Genomic DNA, 16,225 nt, shown 5'->3' with positions numbered 1-16,225 from the left:
ACAGACAAAATGGATGTTGATCGCAAAGGTCCTCAGTATGTGGCAGCAGGTGACCCTGAGGCGTAAACTGCCTCATTGACTGTTCCATGCCTTGCCAGCCTCACGATCATGTCATCCTCCAGTGGAACTGTGGTGGTTTTTTCCAGTGCCTGGTTGAGTGGTGGTTTTCTTTGCTGCCTGGCTGAGCTGTGGCAACTGTTAAGCTTTACACCTTCTTTATGTATTGCTCTCTAGGAAACCTGGTTCCCGGCAATGTGGACCCCTGCCCTTCACGGCTACAGGGGATATTACAAGAACCGTAGAGAACATAATAGAATGTCAGCTGGAGTTTGCATTTATGTCCTGAACTCAGTATGTAATGATCCTGTGCCCCTTCAAACTCCTCTTGAAGCTGTGGCTGTCAGGATATGGACGACGCAGGAAATAACTGTCTGCAATGTATATCTCCCTCCACATGGTGCGGTACCCCTGAACATATTGGCTGCACTGATTGATCAACTCCCTAAATCTTTCCTACTTTCGGGACGTTTTAACTCCCATAACGCTTTTTGGGGTAGCACGATGCTTACTGGCTGTGGCAGAGATGTCGAAAATTTATCATCCCAAACATTTCAGTGTGGCTCATGGTAGTTATTTGGCCATTGATTTATCACTTTGCATCCCAGGCCTTCTCTCATCTGCCCATGGGAGAGCCCACGATGACTTGTGTGGTAGTGACCACTTCCCCATCTTCCTGTCTCTGCCCCAGTGTGATGCCCACAGACGCCTACCCAGATGGGCTTTAAACAAGGCAGACTGGGAAGCTTTCAACTCTGCTGTCACCATTGACTCTCCCCCACACAGTAACATCAACGTGATGATTGAGTGTGTCACCAGGAAGATCATTTCTGCAGCAGAAATTGCGATCCCTGGTTCCTCAGGGTGCCCCCGGTGAAAGACAGTACCTTGGTGGTCGCCAGAAGTTGATGAGGCCATTAAAGAGTATAGGCGGGCTCTACAGTGTCATAAGCGGCACCCTTCCCTGGAGCACCTAATGGCTTTTTAAACGGCTCCGTGCCCACTTTTGCCAGCTTATAAGAAGATGGAAACAGGAGTGCTGGGAGAGGTACATCTCAACCAATGCAATTGCCAAGTACTTCGCTGAGCACTATGCTTGCGCCTCTGCGTCAGAGATTACCCCCCAGCCTTTCTCATCCTCAAACAGCGGATGGAAGGGAAGGTCTTCTCGTTCACTACATGCCACAGTGAACCCTATAATGCCCCATTTACAGAGTGGGAGCTCTTCAGCACCCTTGCTCATTGCCCCGACACAACTCCTGGACCAGATCAAATCCACAGTCAGATGATTAAACATCTCTCGTCTGACTACAAGTGACATCTTCTCATCATCTTCAACCAGATTTGGTGTGATGGCACCTTTCCATCGCAATGGCGGGAGAGCAAAATCATTCCAGTGCTCAAACCTGGCAAAAACCCGCTTGAAGTGGATAGCTGTCAGCAAATCAGCTTCCATAACATTCTTTGTGAGCTGTTAGAATGTATGGTAAGTCAGCAGTTGTGTTGGCTCCTGGAGTCATGTGGCCTACTGGCTCCATGCCAGGACAGTTTCCACCAGGGTCGCTCTGCCACTCATAATCTTGTGTCCATCGGGTCTGCCATCTGAACAGACTTTTCCAGGTGCCAACACCTGGTTTCTGCCTTTTTTTGATCTACGGAAAGCGTATGACACAACCTGGCAGCATCATATCCTTGCCACTTCGTATGAGTGGGGTCTCTGGGGACCACTCCTGATTTTTATCCAAAACTTCCTGTCACTCCGTACTTTCCGTGTCCGAGTGGGTGCTTCCCATAATTCCCTCCACATCCAGGAGAATGGAGTTCCGCAAGGCTCTGTATTGAGAGTCTCTCTATTTTTAGTGGCTGTTAACTGTCTAGCAGCAGCTCTCGGGCCGTCGGTCTCACCTTCTCTGTATGCAGATGACTTCTGCATTTCGTACTGCTGCTCTAGTACTGGTTTTGCTGAGCGGCACTTACAGGGAACCATCCGCGAGGTGCAGTCATGGGCTCTAGCCCACGGCTTCCAGTTTTCAGCTGCAAAGTCATGTGTCATGCACTTCTGTCGGTGCGTACCATTCATCCGGAACCAGCACTTTACCTTAATGACACTCCACTCACTGTAGTGGAGACATATTGATTCTTAGGACTGGTTTTCGACGCTCGATTGACTGGCCTTCCTCATCTTCATCAACTTAAGCGGAAGTGCTGGCAGCACTTCAATGCCCTCCGCTGCCTGAGCAACACCAACTGGGGTGCAGATTGCTCCACACTGCTGCAGCTCTACAGAGCCCTTGTTCAATCCCGCCTTGACTATGGGAGTGTGATTTATGGTTCAGTGGCGCCCTCAGCGTTGCATTTACTCAACTCAGTGCACCACTGCGGAGTTCAACTAGCGACAGGAGCTTTTAGGACGAGTCTGGTGACCAGCGTACTGGTGGAGGCTGGAGTCCCTCCATTGAAGATCAGACGTGCACAACTGCTCACCAGTTACATTGCACACATTCGTAGCTCTCCTGCACATCCTCATTACCGTCTCCTTTTCCCAACCACGGCCCTTCATCTCCCGCATCGGTGGCCCGATTCAGGGCTTACAATTGTGGTTCACATCCGATCTCTTCTGTCTGAAGTGGAGTCCTTGCTTTTACCACCTATACTTGAGGTCCATTCACATACACCTACATGGTGTATGCCTATGCCGAAGCTTCGCCTGGACCTTTCGTATGGCCCTAAGGACTCAGTCAACACCGCAGCTCTCCGCTGTCACTTCCTCTCGATTCTTGACGTGTACCGGGGCCATGAAGTGGTTTACACTGGCAGCTTGATAGCTGATGGTCACGTTGGCTTCATGTATCTTCATGGAGGACATATTGAACAGCACTCCTTGCTAGTTGCCTTTAGTGTTTTCACTGCAGACCTGGCGGCCATTTCTCGTACTCTTGAGCGCGTCCGCTCATGCCCTGGCGAGTCTTTTCTTGTCTGTACTGACTCCATGAGCAGCCTACAAGCTATCGACCAGTGCTACACCTGCCATTCTTAGGTAACGACCATCCAGGAGTCCATCTTTGCCTTGGAATGGCCCAGTTGTTGTGTGGTGTTTGTGTGGACCCCAGGCCACATCGGAATGCCAGGAAAAGAACTTGCCAACAGGCTGGCCAATTAGGCTACACAGAAGCAGCTTCTGGAGATCAGCATCCCTGTAACTAACCTGCGATCATTATTACACTGCAAGGTTTTTCAGCTTTGGGAGGTGGAATGGCATAATCTCAGTACGAACGACAAACTGCGTGCCATTAAGGAGGCTATGAATGTGTGGAAGTCCTCCATGCGAGCCTCTCGCAGTGACTGTGGTTCTCTGCCAGCTCCACATTGGCCACGTTTGGAAGACCCACAGCTACCTCCTGCGCCGTGAAGACCCGCCTCAGTGTTGGTGCAGCAGCCGGTTGACAGTGGCCCTTATGGTGCACTATCCTACTTTGACTGCTCTGTGATGAAATCTTTGGGTACCGGACTTGTTGCCACTAATTTTATCTGACAACACCTGATTGGCTGATTTAGTTGTACATTGTATTCGTGAGGGTAAGTTTTATCATTTGATCTAAGTTTTAGTGCATGTCTTTTGTCCCTCCGTGTCCTCCACCCGAGTGCTTTTAGGGTGGAGGGTTTTTTAATTGTGTTGCAGAGTGGCTGGCTTCTCCTTTTTATTCTCATGATCAGCCAGCCATGGTAATCTACTTTCTTGTTTTAATCTAGCTTCTACCTGTTTCTTGCCTCTATCTGTTGTTTTCTTGTCCTCTTTTGTTCCTTGTAGTGTTTGTTGCCTTTCTGTCGTTCTTGTCGTTTTTCTTTCCTTTGGGTATTGTGCTCTATGCCTCATTTGTTTTGTCCTTTCCCTTGTATGATTGTTATAACAAGAATAAGGGACCAATGACCAAGCAATTTGGTCCCTTTCTCCCTCTTTTAAATCAACCAACCAACCAACCAGCAATCATTTATATATCTGTGAGAAGAACAGGCATACTGTAGCTATCCTACAGTATCTGGTGCTTCCATTGTTTGTTATATTAAATTGGCTGCACTGATTGTCTGAGCATTGTGTATGTCACTTCATGGGTTTTCAAACATTACTAAGACTCACCCTGTATACAATTTCTACTTTGAAATGACTTTAATTATTCATTATTACACTGTTTGTGACACTAAAGGTACTGGGGTAGATGTGGCTTGATTGAGAGAGGGATTTTCTCATTGTTCATATCTCCTGTTTGTGAACTCAGCCATAAACAGTACTTTTCAACCTTAAGGAATCTGGTATAAATGCTTTTTCCAGACTGCCAAGGTGTTTAGATAACCACGGAAATAAAGAATTGCAATACAGCCAAGAAGTACTGGCTTAATGCACTGTCCACTGCATGCTTTGTCTTAGTAATTGAAACAGTTTTGAAAAGTGATAGGCTGGAAGTGAACTGCAGGAAGCTAGAATCAGTAAAACCAAAAAACTTGTTGAGGTGGGTTCTGTTTGACAAGATGAAGTTATGTAATATGTTCCATGTAGAACATTGCTCCTTTCTAGATGCCTAGTTTTCTTATTCATTGTGTAGGGAAGCAGCCTACTCATGCCTTATAAAATTCACATAAGTCTTTCCATTGTGTGCCAGCCAGTCCGCTGTAACTAGCTCCGACGTCATAAATGTTGCGCAATAACTTTAACCATTTTCGAAATTTGGATGTTTTTCTGTAAAAATCATTGGCGCAACAGAAAAGAGCTAGAAACTTAAAAATTTATATTTAGATTCCTTTTGCATAATAATTTAGTAAAAACAGTATTCTGGATCTCACAAATTAAAATTTTAGTTGAAATTCATGATTTTCTGGTTTTTATCTTAAAAATTAAGGAAGCAAGATAGATTAAGTAGGCGAATAAATAAAGCTAGGTTGTTTAAATTTAAGTAGAAGGGAGATCCGCTATAATCATAAAAATGTGAGAAGTTTCAACAGAATAACTATAAAACTATAGCTATAGCATATCTTCAAAGAGCAAGTTCAGAGCTCGTCTACTGCGTGTAGTGTAATTAAATTAATTCTCTTGCCCAAAATATTTGACTTAGCCATGTCAGACTTTTATTATGATTACTTACTTGTGTGCTGATTGCACAATTAAATTGAAAGCTTCATCGGCCATCAGCAAAGGAAGCAATGGTTTATTCGATAACTTAAAGTGGTGCATTACTAGCCCAGTGGCTAGTCGGGAGAGCAGATTTGATCAGGTGTTCCCTTAGCCGTCCGCACCGCAGCTTTATATGTAAGAACGCTGCGCGAGAAAGAGGAAGGCCCCAGTTCTCTCCAGACGCTGATTAGCGCACCACCTGTGCCGGGAGTCGTGTCGCGTCGCGTCGCGTCGCGTCGGTATCATTGCTATAAACAGCCTCGGATGCCGTAATAAGTTACTCGGGGTACGCATAACCATGAAATCGTTTTCGAGTGAAGTGTTAATTCTGGGATGGCTTTAATGAACTATCTCCAGTTTGCGTGTGTCGTATTTTCACGTGCCACCGCAGGACAGACATTCTACCATTATTTAGCGTGGCGTTTGATGAACATTATCATCAAATTATGGCAAGCATTAACTTAAACATTTAATTTGAACAGTTATAGTTGCATCAGCGCATTAGACTCTGAACTGCTCTGGTAGTTGGATTGTGTGGATTCTTTTTGGTCTGTGACTTTCAGAATATAGTGAACATTTTAGAGAGAATGGTTTTTGATTATGAATCCCAGACAATCTCCTAATTCCTCAGAGCTATAAGCTGTAGCTATAAATGTATTTCTCAGATGAAATGGGCACTAGGAATTCTAATTACAGGCTTCACGTTTTGCTAATCACTTTCTGGTTGCCAATATTGTAGTTAGAGAGCCAGTGTTGAGAACAGCAAACAACAGCATTAAATAAATAAAAGGAACATTAACAATTATTCCACCCGCCGCCCCACAATTGATACAAATTTTATAACAAAAACAATTATTGACAAAATTATTTAATTGGATAGATAAAAAAAATCTACTCACCAAGCGGCGGTAGAACACACACATAAAAGATGGTTGTAATTGGCAAGCTTGAATGAGAAGGAAAGACTCCTTCTCATCATACAGTAAGTCCCCTCTGACCTGTGGTTCTGGGTTACATTCCTAGACCTCTCCAGCCCTTTTCCTTCACCCCTTTTCCATCCCCTTCAATCCTTCTGCCTGAACAAATAGCCACTGGCTCTGAAAGCTTGCCAATTACAGCCATCTTTTATGTGTGCGTTCTGCCACTGCTTGCTGAGTAGATTTCTTATCTACCCAATTAAATAATTTGGTACAAATTTTGTATGACAATAAGAGGTTATGTGTAAGGTCTCACAAAATATTTTAATGTATCAGTGAAAGTAATCTATGTTTGTAAACATAATATGGGCAGATAAAAAGGTCTACTCATCAAGTGGTGGCAGTAGAGAACAAGATGTTACAGAAAAGTCACCCAGAACTCCGGATCTGGGAAGACTATTAGGTGCTTAACAGGCGCCCTTCTCATCCTATCAAGTATATCTCCCCTGACTGAGGGCTCTGGATGACTTTTTCTTAACACTCCGCTGTTCCTTTTCCTTCATCTCTCTTTGTCCTTCAGCACTTAGGTAGAGTAGTGGACTTTCTATTTTTTCATGACATTTTGCAGGCTCAGCTTAACGACTGTGTAACAGCAATTGCGAAATAGTGTTAAGACTGTATGAAAATTTGTTGGAATTGTGGTTTAGGTTTTTTCATCTTTTCGCATGTAGTAGATATTAATTTTATTCAAGAGTTGATTCCCATATTGAAAAACTGGCTTTATTTTCATTCTTGCCACACTGTTGTCATTTGTGTTTATTTTGGTTTTGCTATCATAGGTAATTAATGATCTGAAGTGTCTTGTATGTATGTACAAAACAAATTTTAATGTATTATAATAAAAATTGTGCATTTTCTTGAAACTGCAGCTACAAGAGAGGGACGCATGCCTTGAGAGGATGGCTCAAGACATGCAAAACATGCGAGAAGTAGCAAAGAAAATCATTGGTGCAGATGATGTGAATTTACAGCAGGACTCAGTTAAATCAGTCAGTGCTGAAGCTGATGACAGCTACTTCCAGACATATGCACACTTTGATATTCATCATCAAATGCTCAGTGTAAGTTATATGGAAATAGGAGTTCATATTTTTGTATTGAGACTGTACAAAAGATTTCTCAGTCATAATCCATACAATAAAGTTTTCATTTCCCTTGTTGAGGTAACTGGAAAAATTCTGGGTTTCCACCAAAAATGTCCCAACACACTTGTCCCTGCCTCATCCATGCAGTTTCCACTTTGAATCATATTTCACATTAACACTGTCATTATCTGGTTTATCTGAGTCAGTAGATGTTGGACAATTTTAACAACATTCAGATTAAAGCTATTATTTTATTAACAGATTTTGGTGAATTATGTTTCTATAAATAAGTTTATATCAACTCCAGAATTATTCAGATTGTGATCTAGTCGTGAAGTGGTTTCAGCATTACCACATCATTCTTTTTAACACATTATCTGTAGAATCATATCTCATTTCGTTTGCCATTATAGCTGCAACTAGACCTTGAGGCATCAATCTCCGTAATTGGTTCCAAGTAACCATCTGTCACCTGCTTGAATAGATCTGAACTAAACTAAAATCTGTCCTTTATTTAACAGGACAGTTGACCAACAGTTTCAAGACAATTGCTGATGATGAAGTTGGAAATTGACTGTGGTGACTGTAAATGTTTATAGATATTGACTTTCAGCTATAATCACTATCTTCCCGCATTTCATAAAGTTTTAAGTTTGTGTTCATTACCTATGTGTCTTTTTTTTAATTGTGTTTGTAATGGCTTCTTCATTGATCATGAGCAATTTTTTCAGCTGTCTGTTGATGGACACAAATGGTTGTCACGTGCACCCAAGAAATAACTTTCACAGTTAAATGATCTGTACTGATATTCACCATTGTTTCTGGCCTCTTGTGAGAAACTGCTTTCATTCATTTCATCTTCTGGAAAGGTTAATGTGATTTGCAGCACCACAGTGGTAATAAAGTTTGAGAATGATAATAAATTTTTCTCTTTTTCTTTCAATTTGTTTTTCTCCTGGTCTGATGAGGATTGTTGATGACAGTGTTGTGCATTCAGATGGGCAAATTTGTATGGAGCCATCATATTCACTGTCACTCATCTCAGTTTTATTCTTAGATAAAGATCTTGACTGTTTCGTAACTGGACAAACCTCAGCATATCGCACTAACAAGACTCATGGTGTTAAGCATATTCTTGGTTCATCTAGGAATGCAATCAGCAACTAAGACAACAGGCTAGGAATAAACTTCTAAAATTTTTAATGCTGGAATGCCCCTCTTCAACTATAGACACCCCCCCCCCCCCCCCCAAAAAAAAAAAAAAAAAAAAAAAAAAAAAAAAAAAAAAAAAAAATCACTCCCAGCCATAAAAATCACTTATTGTACTTTTTGTTCACAAAACATCAGGTGCTACTGTCTGTTCCCACAGCAGTGTCAGTTTGCTCCGTATTTCTGCTTGATCCATATCAGCACAAGTTAGTAGTCTTTGTGATAATGTACTACCTAAACCAACATACAGAAATTTGCACCAGATCAAGACTCAAACCTGAATTTACCACTTACCATGAGTGGTTGCCTTATCACTTAGGCTGTCCGAGCATGCTCCTCTGACCCACCCAAACTTCCATATGACACAGAGCTATGTATTTCTTTTCACAGATTAATGTTGATATAGAATAGTTACATTGAAGTTTAATACACCTGTACTTTTTAAATCTCCATGCCGAGTTGTTCCAGTGAGTTAAAAAAAAGGAAACCCCTGGAAGATACTGGGGTGCTGTTCCAGCTGAAATTAAGTCCTGGCTAAGACCATCAAGACTGCTGAGGGAAATAGTAGCCAGTCCACAGTTTCCATTTGTTTGGCAATTTCCATACAGCTTAACAGCACACGAACATTATTCTCTAGGAGCAAAGTGTTCTAATAAATATTTTTAGAATCTAAGTAACACAGGCGTCGTGTGGAGTACATGGTTATAACTTGCTAATTGTAGAACAAAGTCCTAAGCAGATGTTTGTTGGATGCATTATTAGAGAGAGGCTGGTACGCCTTAGTGAGGGGATTGGCAGTGGAGAAAAAAGGATAATGGAGGAGAGGGAAGGTGTGTGTGTGTGTGTGTGTGTGTGTGTGTGTGTTTGTGTGTGTGTGCGTGTGTGTGTGTGTGTGTGTGTGTGTGTGTGTGTGTGTGTGTGTGTGTGTGTGTTTTCGCTTGAAAAAGGTAAACTACACATTATTACAGCATGCCAAGTAACTTATATTGAATGCTGCAATACACTTCAAAGTGACAGATATATGACCGTTATTTTTCAATATACTAACCAGTTCTTTGTAAACAGCAGTTGGAATGTTCTACCAATCATTTAGTTTGTAAGCAGCATAAATTAACTCCTTAGTAACTGAGCCATTAGAGAACCGCTATGTGAATGTCCTCAACTTTGAAAAAGCTGTGATTGCTGCAAATGCGTTCCTTGACTGCCTGGACATTGTTGTCTGTTATTTATGTCAATATTGGTGGTGTTCTTTCCTGATCAGTATCACCTGTGTCTGCAAAGCCTCATTCGTATTGTAGGCATCATTTCACTGCGACTTGACTTGACATTGCATTTGGTCTGTCTTGAATCTGGGTGCTGTTTAGACATTTTCTCTGAGACTCATGCTGTCGCTCTTACTTCAGCTTTATTTCCATTTGCTGCACAATTTCACTCCTACACTGTGATGCATCTATTATCTGTATTGCAGCAGAACTGTTCTGGAGCAAACACAGAATAAGTACTGTCTTCAGAGAAGAATAATACTAGGTGGGGAAAAAGGTTTAACTTATAGTATATGTAGAACATCATTAAAACTCCTTTTCCCTGCAATCACCAACACTGGTCTTGTTTTATGTTATGGACCTTTGAAAGAACAGCGTTATTGGAACATCATAGAAGCGACCCATCTGCTTTCACTTTTTATCTAGACATTAATGAATTTTGTACATTTTGAATGTATCTTGCTGCTGATGCTTTGCAGTTTAAGAATATGTCTAGCTACCCAGATTTAGGTTCTGTGTGGTTTCTCTAACATGTTGTGAGGGTTTCTTCTCATATTGTAGCTCATGCTGCATCGCTGATATCAGTTAGTTAATTATTCATTCACAGATCATTTACACAATATTTACATGTTTTTGTAATGTAAAGGGATATACTATTTAAAAGTAAACCATTTCATATGTACAGCCATATTATTACAGAAGGATTATCTAAGAAAAAATTAGTATGTTCAGTGCTTTTTTGTATATTCATATTTATAAACAAGTTAACCAGTCGTTCCCAGAAAAATACTGGAATACTGGGACAATATTTACTCATGTGGCTTCACTGCACTTGGCAAGTACATGTGTGTGCACAACCACCCCCCCCCCCCCCCTCCCTCACACACACACACACACACACACACTATAGGGTGACATCAGAACAATGAGAATAATGCTTTATGTTCTTTGTGTTTTCCCATCTGTTTTCTTGAAAAACTGAGTTGACATCTTTCCATATCTGCAATCACAGATTTTTAGCATAAAACACACTATATGTTGGCTGCATATTATTTTCTGTTCATTGATCTTAATTTTTTACCTTACTAAGTGTTCCAAATAATCCTCTAGTGTGTAGAATGTGTTATTTAAAATATGGAAGTATCAAGAAGAACAGGGACTATGGGAGAGGAATGAAAAGAGAGATCAGGAAGGAGGAGATAAGGATGGATATCCAGTTCCCATACACATCTAACAGTTGCGAAGCATTGGCGGGTTCCCTAGTATGGTATAAACTTGCTTTAACCTTCGCATTACCAAGCGGGGTATTCTGACTACCCCAGGTTGATTTTTTTCCCTATAGTAATGTTATCTGAAGGGCCACATGCCTGTGGTTTCATGACTTCGTACTAAAATGATTGACGTTGAATTCACACTCACGACTGTCTAATTTTTTTGGCTTTATCATTGTTCTTCAAGTCATTTATTGGTGGTATTGTGAGACTACCCCACTTGGTAGGAAACGTTTTATTTTCTTATTTGTAGAAAAAGAAGATTTTGGGAAATATATCTGTCATTCATCTTTTTTGTTGAGTTTTGCCATAGATCCAATGTTTGTTATTGTTGCTGGTTACTATTGTTGAGTTGAATTTGACATTTACTGTTGAGCTGACATTACAGGAGTCAGTATTTCATCGCAAGTAAGGATATACAAAGGACTTTCTAGCGAAGAGCTCGCGCGCGGAAATTCTGATGTCAGTGATGATGAAAATGAATGGGACATTGATAATGAACTGAACGAATGTATGGAACCTCTTGACAAAGACCATATCATAGCATCAGATGAAGCTGATGATGAAATATCAGAAGACACTACACATTCACGTGAACAAGTAGAAGAAGAAGAAGAAGAAGAAGAAGAGGATGATGAAGACGAAGATGAAGATACTGGAGATTTGTTTGTTTCTAGAAGTGGACTGCAATTTCCTAGTGAACCACTAAATGGTGGGAGGCGTCAACGTCGCAACATTTTGAACGTAACACCTGGCCCAGTGAATGATGGAAAAACAATCAAAACAATAACAGAATGATTTTTATTATTTATCTCACTGGAAATCGTGAGCATTATTGTAGAAGAAGCAAACAGGGTAGTCAAACGAGTAATTTCTATGTGGAATGCAGCTCATTCTTCGAACAAAACGACATGAAGAGAGATAAATGCAATTGAAGTGTACGCTATATTAGCAAGTGCAGTAGGAGCTGGTCGAACTCATGGACATCACACAAGTGCTTTTGATCTGTGGGGAGGTAATGTTGCCTTTCTGCAACCATTCGTTTCTGCTGCCATGTCAAGAAACCGATTTTTGTCTGTACTGATATCTTGCGATTTGACAGCAGAGAGAGAAGAGCACAGAGAATTGAAGAAACCAAGGACAAGGTACAAGCCATCAGGGTAGTGTTCGACAAATTTCAATCTAATTTGTGCAAGAACTCCTATCCTTATGAATATGTGACTATTGATGAACAATTAGCAACTTCCCGAGGAAACTGCCCTTTTAGGGTTTATATGAAGAGCAAGCCTGGCAAGTATGGCATTAAAATTTGGGTTTGTGCTGATGTGAAGACATCTTACTTTTTACGGATCCAAATTTACACAGGAATGGTAGACAATACTCGAGAAGTGAATCAAGGACAGAGAGTTGTTTTGGATCTGATGGAACCATGTCTGAATAATGGTCATGGTGTAACAACTGATAATTTTTTCACCAGTTTTCCATTTACTGCTGAACTACTGAAACGAAACACAATGTTGGGTGGTACCTTGCATTCCAATAAGAAAGAGGTTCTGAAGGAATTCTTGCCAAACAGAAAGAGATAAGTTCACTCTTCAATGTTTGGTTTCACAAATGACTTGACCCTAGTTTCCTATGTTCCAAAGAAGAGAAAGGCAGTAATACTACTCTCTACTCAGCATAATGAGAGACAAATGAGTGGTGAAGAAAGTGAACACAAACCCGAAATCATACTGCACTACAACAAAACTAAAGATGCTGTAGATAATGGGGACAAAATGACAAGAGAATACAGTTGTGTTAGTGGAATGAGGCGGTGGCCACTAAGAATCTTCATGGAAATGATAGATATTGCAGCACTGAATGCATATATTCTGTACATGCAAAGATTTCCTGAAAGGCAGAAGAATAACCAAAGCTTACGTAAATTCTTCACGACTGAACTGGCATTTGGACTCAGCAAAGGCAACATGGAAGAAAGAGCCAAAAATATCAACGGTCTTCATAAAGATGTCAAGATGCAGTGAAAGCTTGTGATATTGCAATTCCTACAGCAGTGATCCAGACCCAGTGTTCCAAGTTACCAACACCACAGCGATGTAAAGATTGCAAGCAAAACGAAGATTGGAAAACAAAATTCTGTTGTGTAACGTGCAGGAAGCCTGTTTGTAATATACACAGAGAAGAAACTGTTACTGTGAAGTGCATACAGTGCAGAAATGTACTTGACTGAAAAGTTGAAAAAAGTATTGTGGTATTTTACTGCAGTGACTGTTGAGTTACATAGATCATTAATTTTCTGTTTTTTGAGTACTGAATTTAGTGAAAGATATAAAAATATTTTTGTACTTTGTATCTGTCATCTGATTAAATACTTCTAATAACCTGAAAAGCTGTTTTTTGATACTAAATAAACCCATTCAGTGGAAATAATGAAATCACAAATATTACAATAAAACACAAAACTCTTTTGGGGTAGTCCAAATACCCCGCTTGGTAAAATAGAGGTGCGAAAAATCTTGGTAACGGGAGGGTTAATGTTCCCAGAATTAATGTTTTCCTGCTATTTACGATACTTTTTATTAGTCGCTTCGAATTTTCTATGTATAGAATAATAATTTACACCCAATTTTGCATTGTGATAATTATTAATTTCATGCCATTTACGTGTAATGAAACAGTGTTAATGTACAGAAACAGAAGAAAACTGTACTTGAGATATAATGATGCTTGCAAAGGTTAAATTTCAATTTGTCTTCATATATATTATACAGTAAACTTTCATGAGTTGTTGACTCCTAATACTGCCAACCTAACAGTAACTTTACTGTGTATGGTGGCTATGTTGTTCATAATTGCCTTATCGAGTGAGGTTTTGGGTTGGGCTAAAAATTAAGTATTCTTCAGAAGGGGTGGAAAGTTGGCAACAATAAACAAGAGCTGTATAATACCCCTTTTGAATAACTTAGAAACCACTCTCAAACCGTCTTGCGAAAGAAGTATTTTCTGCTTGGGAATGGTTGGCATGTTAATTTGTTCTTTTCTTGAAAAGAAAAAAGTCATTAAGTTTGATGTGCAGGGAGATGTTGACAAGTGGTATATGATGTATGGTTTTCATGGAATATGTTGTGATTTCTTCAATGGTGGTTGAGCTCAGAACTTAAAGCAAAGCCTAAACAATTTAAACATAAGCATAATTGCCAAGCTTGGTGCTTCTTGAGGGGCACATCCCAATATCTGTAGTGTTGGTCAGGGTGAGATCTGACACAACAGGTAAAATCTAACTCAACATTCTGCTCTCTAGTGCGTCTAGCAGAATGACATTTCATTATGCTACCATGTATCTACATACATTTAACATCATGAAGATGTTTGTAGAACGTAATTGTAATTGGATCTGGTATCAGATGTAATTAGTCAACATCACCTGTAGCCAACTGTTATCCTGTATTTCACATATTTTTCTTAAAAATTTGTTTTAAACGTGCAGTGTTTTATGGCTTGAAGTTAGGTATACAGGGTGCACCTCAAAAGTTCAGTGAATGTCCCTATGTAGTAAAAACTCCACTGGTTAGGATGAGGCACCTATGCATATGCCTATGGATTGAGAGACATGTCACCAAGTGCTCCCTATCATGCAAATCACCAAAATCAAGCAGTGTTGCACACTATGACCAAGCTAATGGAGTCAGTGTGAGAACTCAGGTCAACGCAAAATGGAGCAACATGTTATCATGAAGTTTTGATTCAAATCATGGGAAATCACAACATTGACTCATCGAATGTTAGTACAAGTGTATGGTGTTGATGCAGCGAGGGGGGGGGGGGGGGGGGGGGAGTGTGTTTGAGTGACTTAAATGCACATGCTGATAAGCGAGCAATAGCAAACTTGGATGGAAATGTGTGGAGTGTTCATTGACGTGTATGACTAGAATCTGCAGTTTTAGGAAAAAGTCATTACAGGAGATGAGACCTAATACTACTAATACAATGCGGATACTAAACAACTGTTAATGGTATGGTGTTCATCATCTTCCCTACCTCCTAAGAAAAGTTGGCTGATGAAATCCAAGACCAAAACAATGTTAATCACCTTTTTCAACAGCAGGAGCATGATCCATCGTGGATTTCTACCCGAGGATCAAACTATTACTGCGGAAATTTATGAGGGAGCTTTGAAACGGCTGCTGCAACACATCTGGCTGGTTCAGTCCTAACTATACTTGAGTAGATAGTGGAATTTCCTCCACGACAAAGCCCGTCAGCACCGTGCGATTCATGTGCTCAACTTTCTCGCTGAACATAAGGTGACTGTTCTTCAACACCCTCCTTAATATCCATATTTGGCACTAGCAGACTTCTTTATGTTTTCCCACCTTAAATTAGCACTGAAAGGTTTATGATTCACAGATGTTGCAGATATACATCAATACATGAATGCTGTGCTTTTAGTGATTCCACAAGAAGCGTTTACTGACAGTTTCCAACAGCCTCACAACTGATGTCAGAAATGTGTTGTAACTAATGGTTATTATTTTGGAGGCCAGTGATGGTTTCCATTATTTTCTGAGACCATTAACTGAGCTCTTTGAATGCACCTTGTACTACTTGTCTACAGTTTCATGTCATATACGTATATGTAACATAATTCAAAGTCTTGTGATCATTTTCAGCCGTCTGCTAAATTTTTTGTGTATACATTAAAAATTTCAAATGTATCTATGAAGTAGAAAATCAGAAACAAAAATTCAGCAAAATGAATTGAAACAAACTATAATTCTGTATTTTTTCATCAAAATGTATAAGCTACCAATATGATCATGAAATGCAACTCTTAGGTACATGCTTGAAAGGTAATTTCCCACCATCTAAATTTTTCTACAGTTTGCAACCCATTTTAAAGTCCTCTGAAAAGTGTTAAAGAGGAATTTCACAGTAGTTGGTTGAAAAATGTTAATAGAGGATTGTATATGGAAGGGGCCTGGAGACATAGGAAGCTTTTGGAAGATTATGTACCATATTTACCTGACTCTGAATAGTAGATGACCCCCATTTTGAAGAGTCTTCTCGAGAAAAATGTATTTTTAGCATATTCTCACTTATGAAAATTACAAACTTTTATCTATATGAGACACCTGCCTAAAAAGTTACCATTACACCTATTCCAAAGTTATTCCATTTATTGGTTGTCTACGTTTTG

General features: G+C 40.2%; 1 protein-coding gene across 1 annotated transcript in view; it reads left to right on the top strand.

Moving 5' to 3' along the window:
* The window catches only part of LOC124804737 (protein arginine N-methyltransferase 1), a 114,243-nt gene that overhangs the window by 86,678 nt on the left and 11,340 nt on the right, over positions 1-16,225 (top strand). Inside the window, exon 4 of the mRNA XM_047265032.1 lies at positions 7,068-7,259. Within this exon, the coding sequence (XP_047120988.1) occupies positions 7,068-7,259 (192 nt within the window). The remainder of the gene's footprint in view (positions 1-7,067; positions 7,260-16,225) is intronic.

This window comes from Schistocerca piceifrons, chromosome 7, assembly GCF_021461385.2.
Source record: "Schistocerca piceifrons isolate TAMUIC-IGC-003096 chromosome 7, iqSchPice1.1, whole genome shotgun sequence".
Taxonomy (NCBI): Eukaryota; Metazoa; Arthropoda; class Insecta; order Orthoptera; family Acrididae; genus Schistocerca; species Schistocerca piceifrons.
Note: the sequence above shows the minus strand (reverse complement) of the source record. Positions and strands in the feature narration are given on the sequence as shown.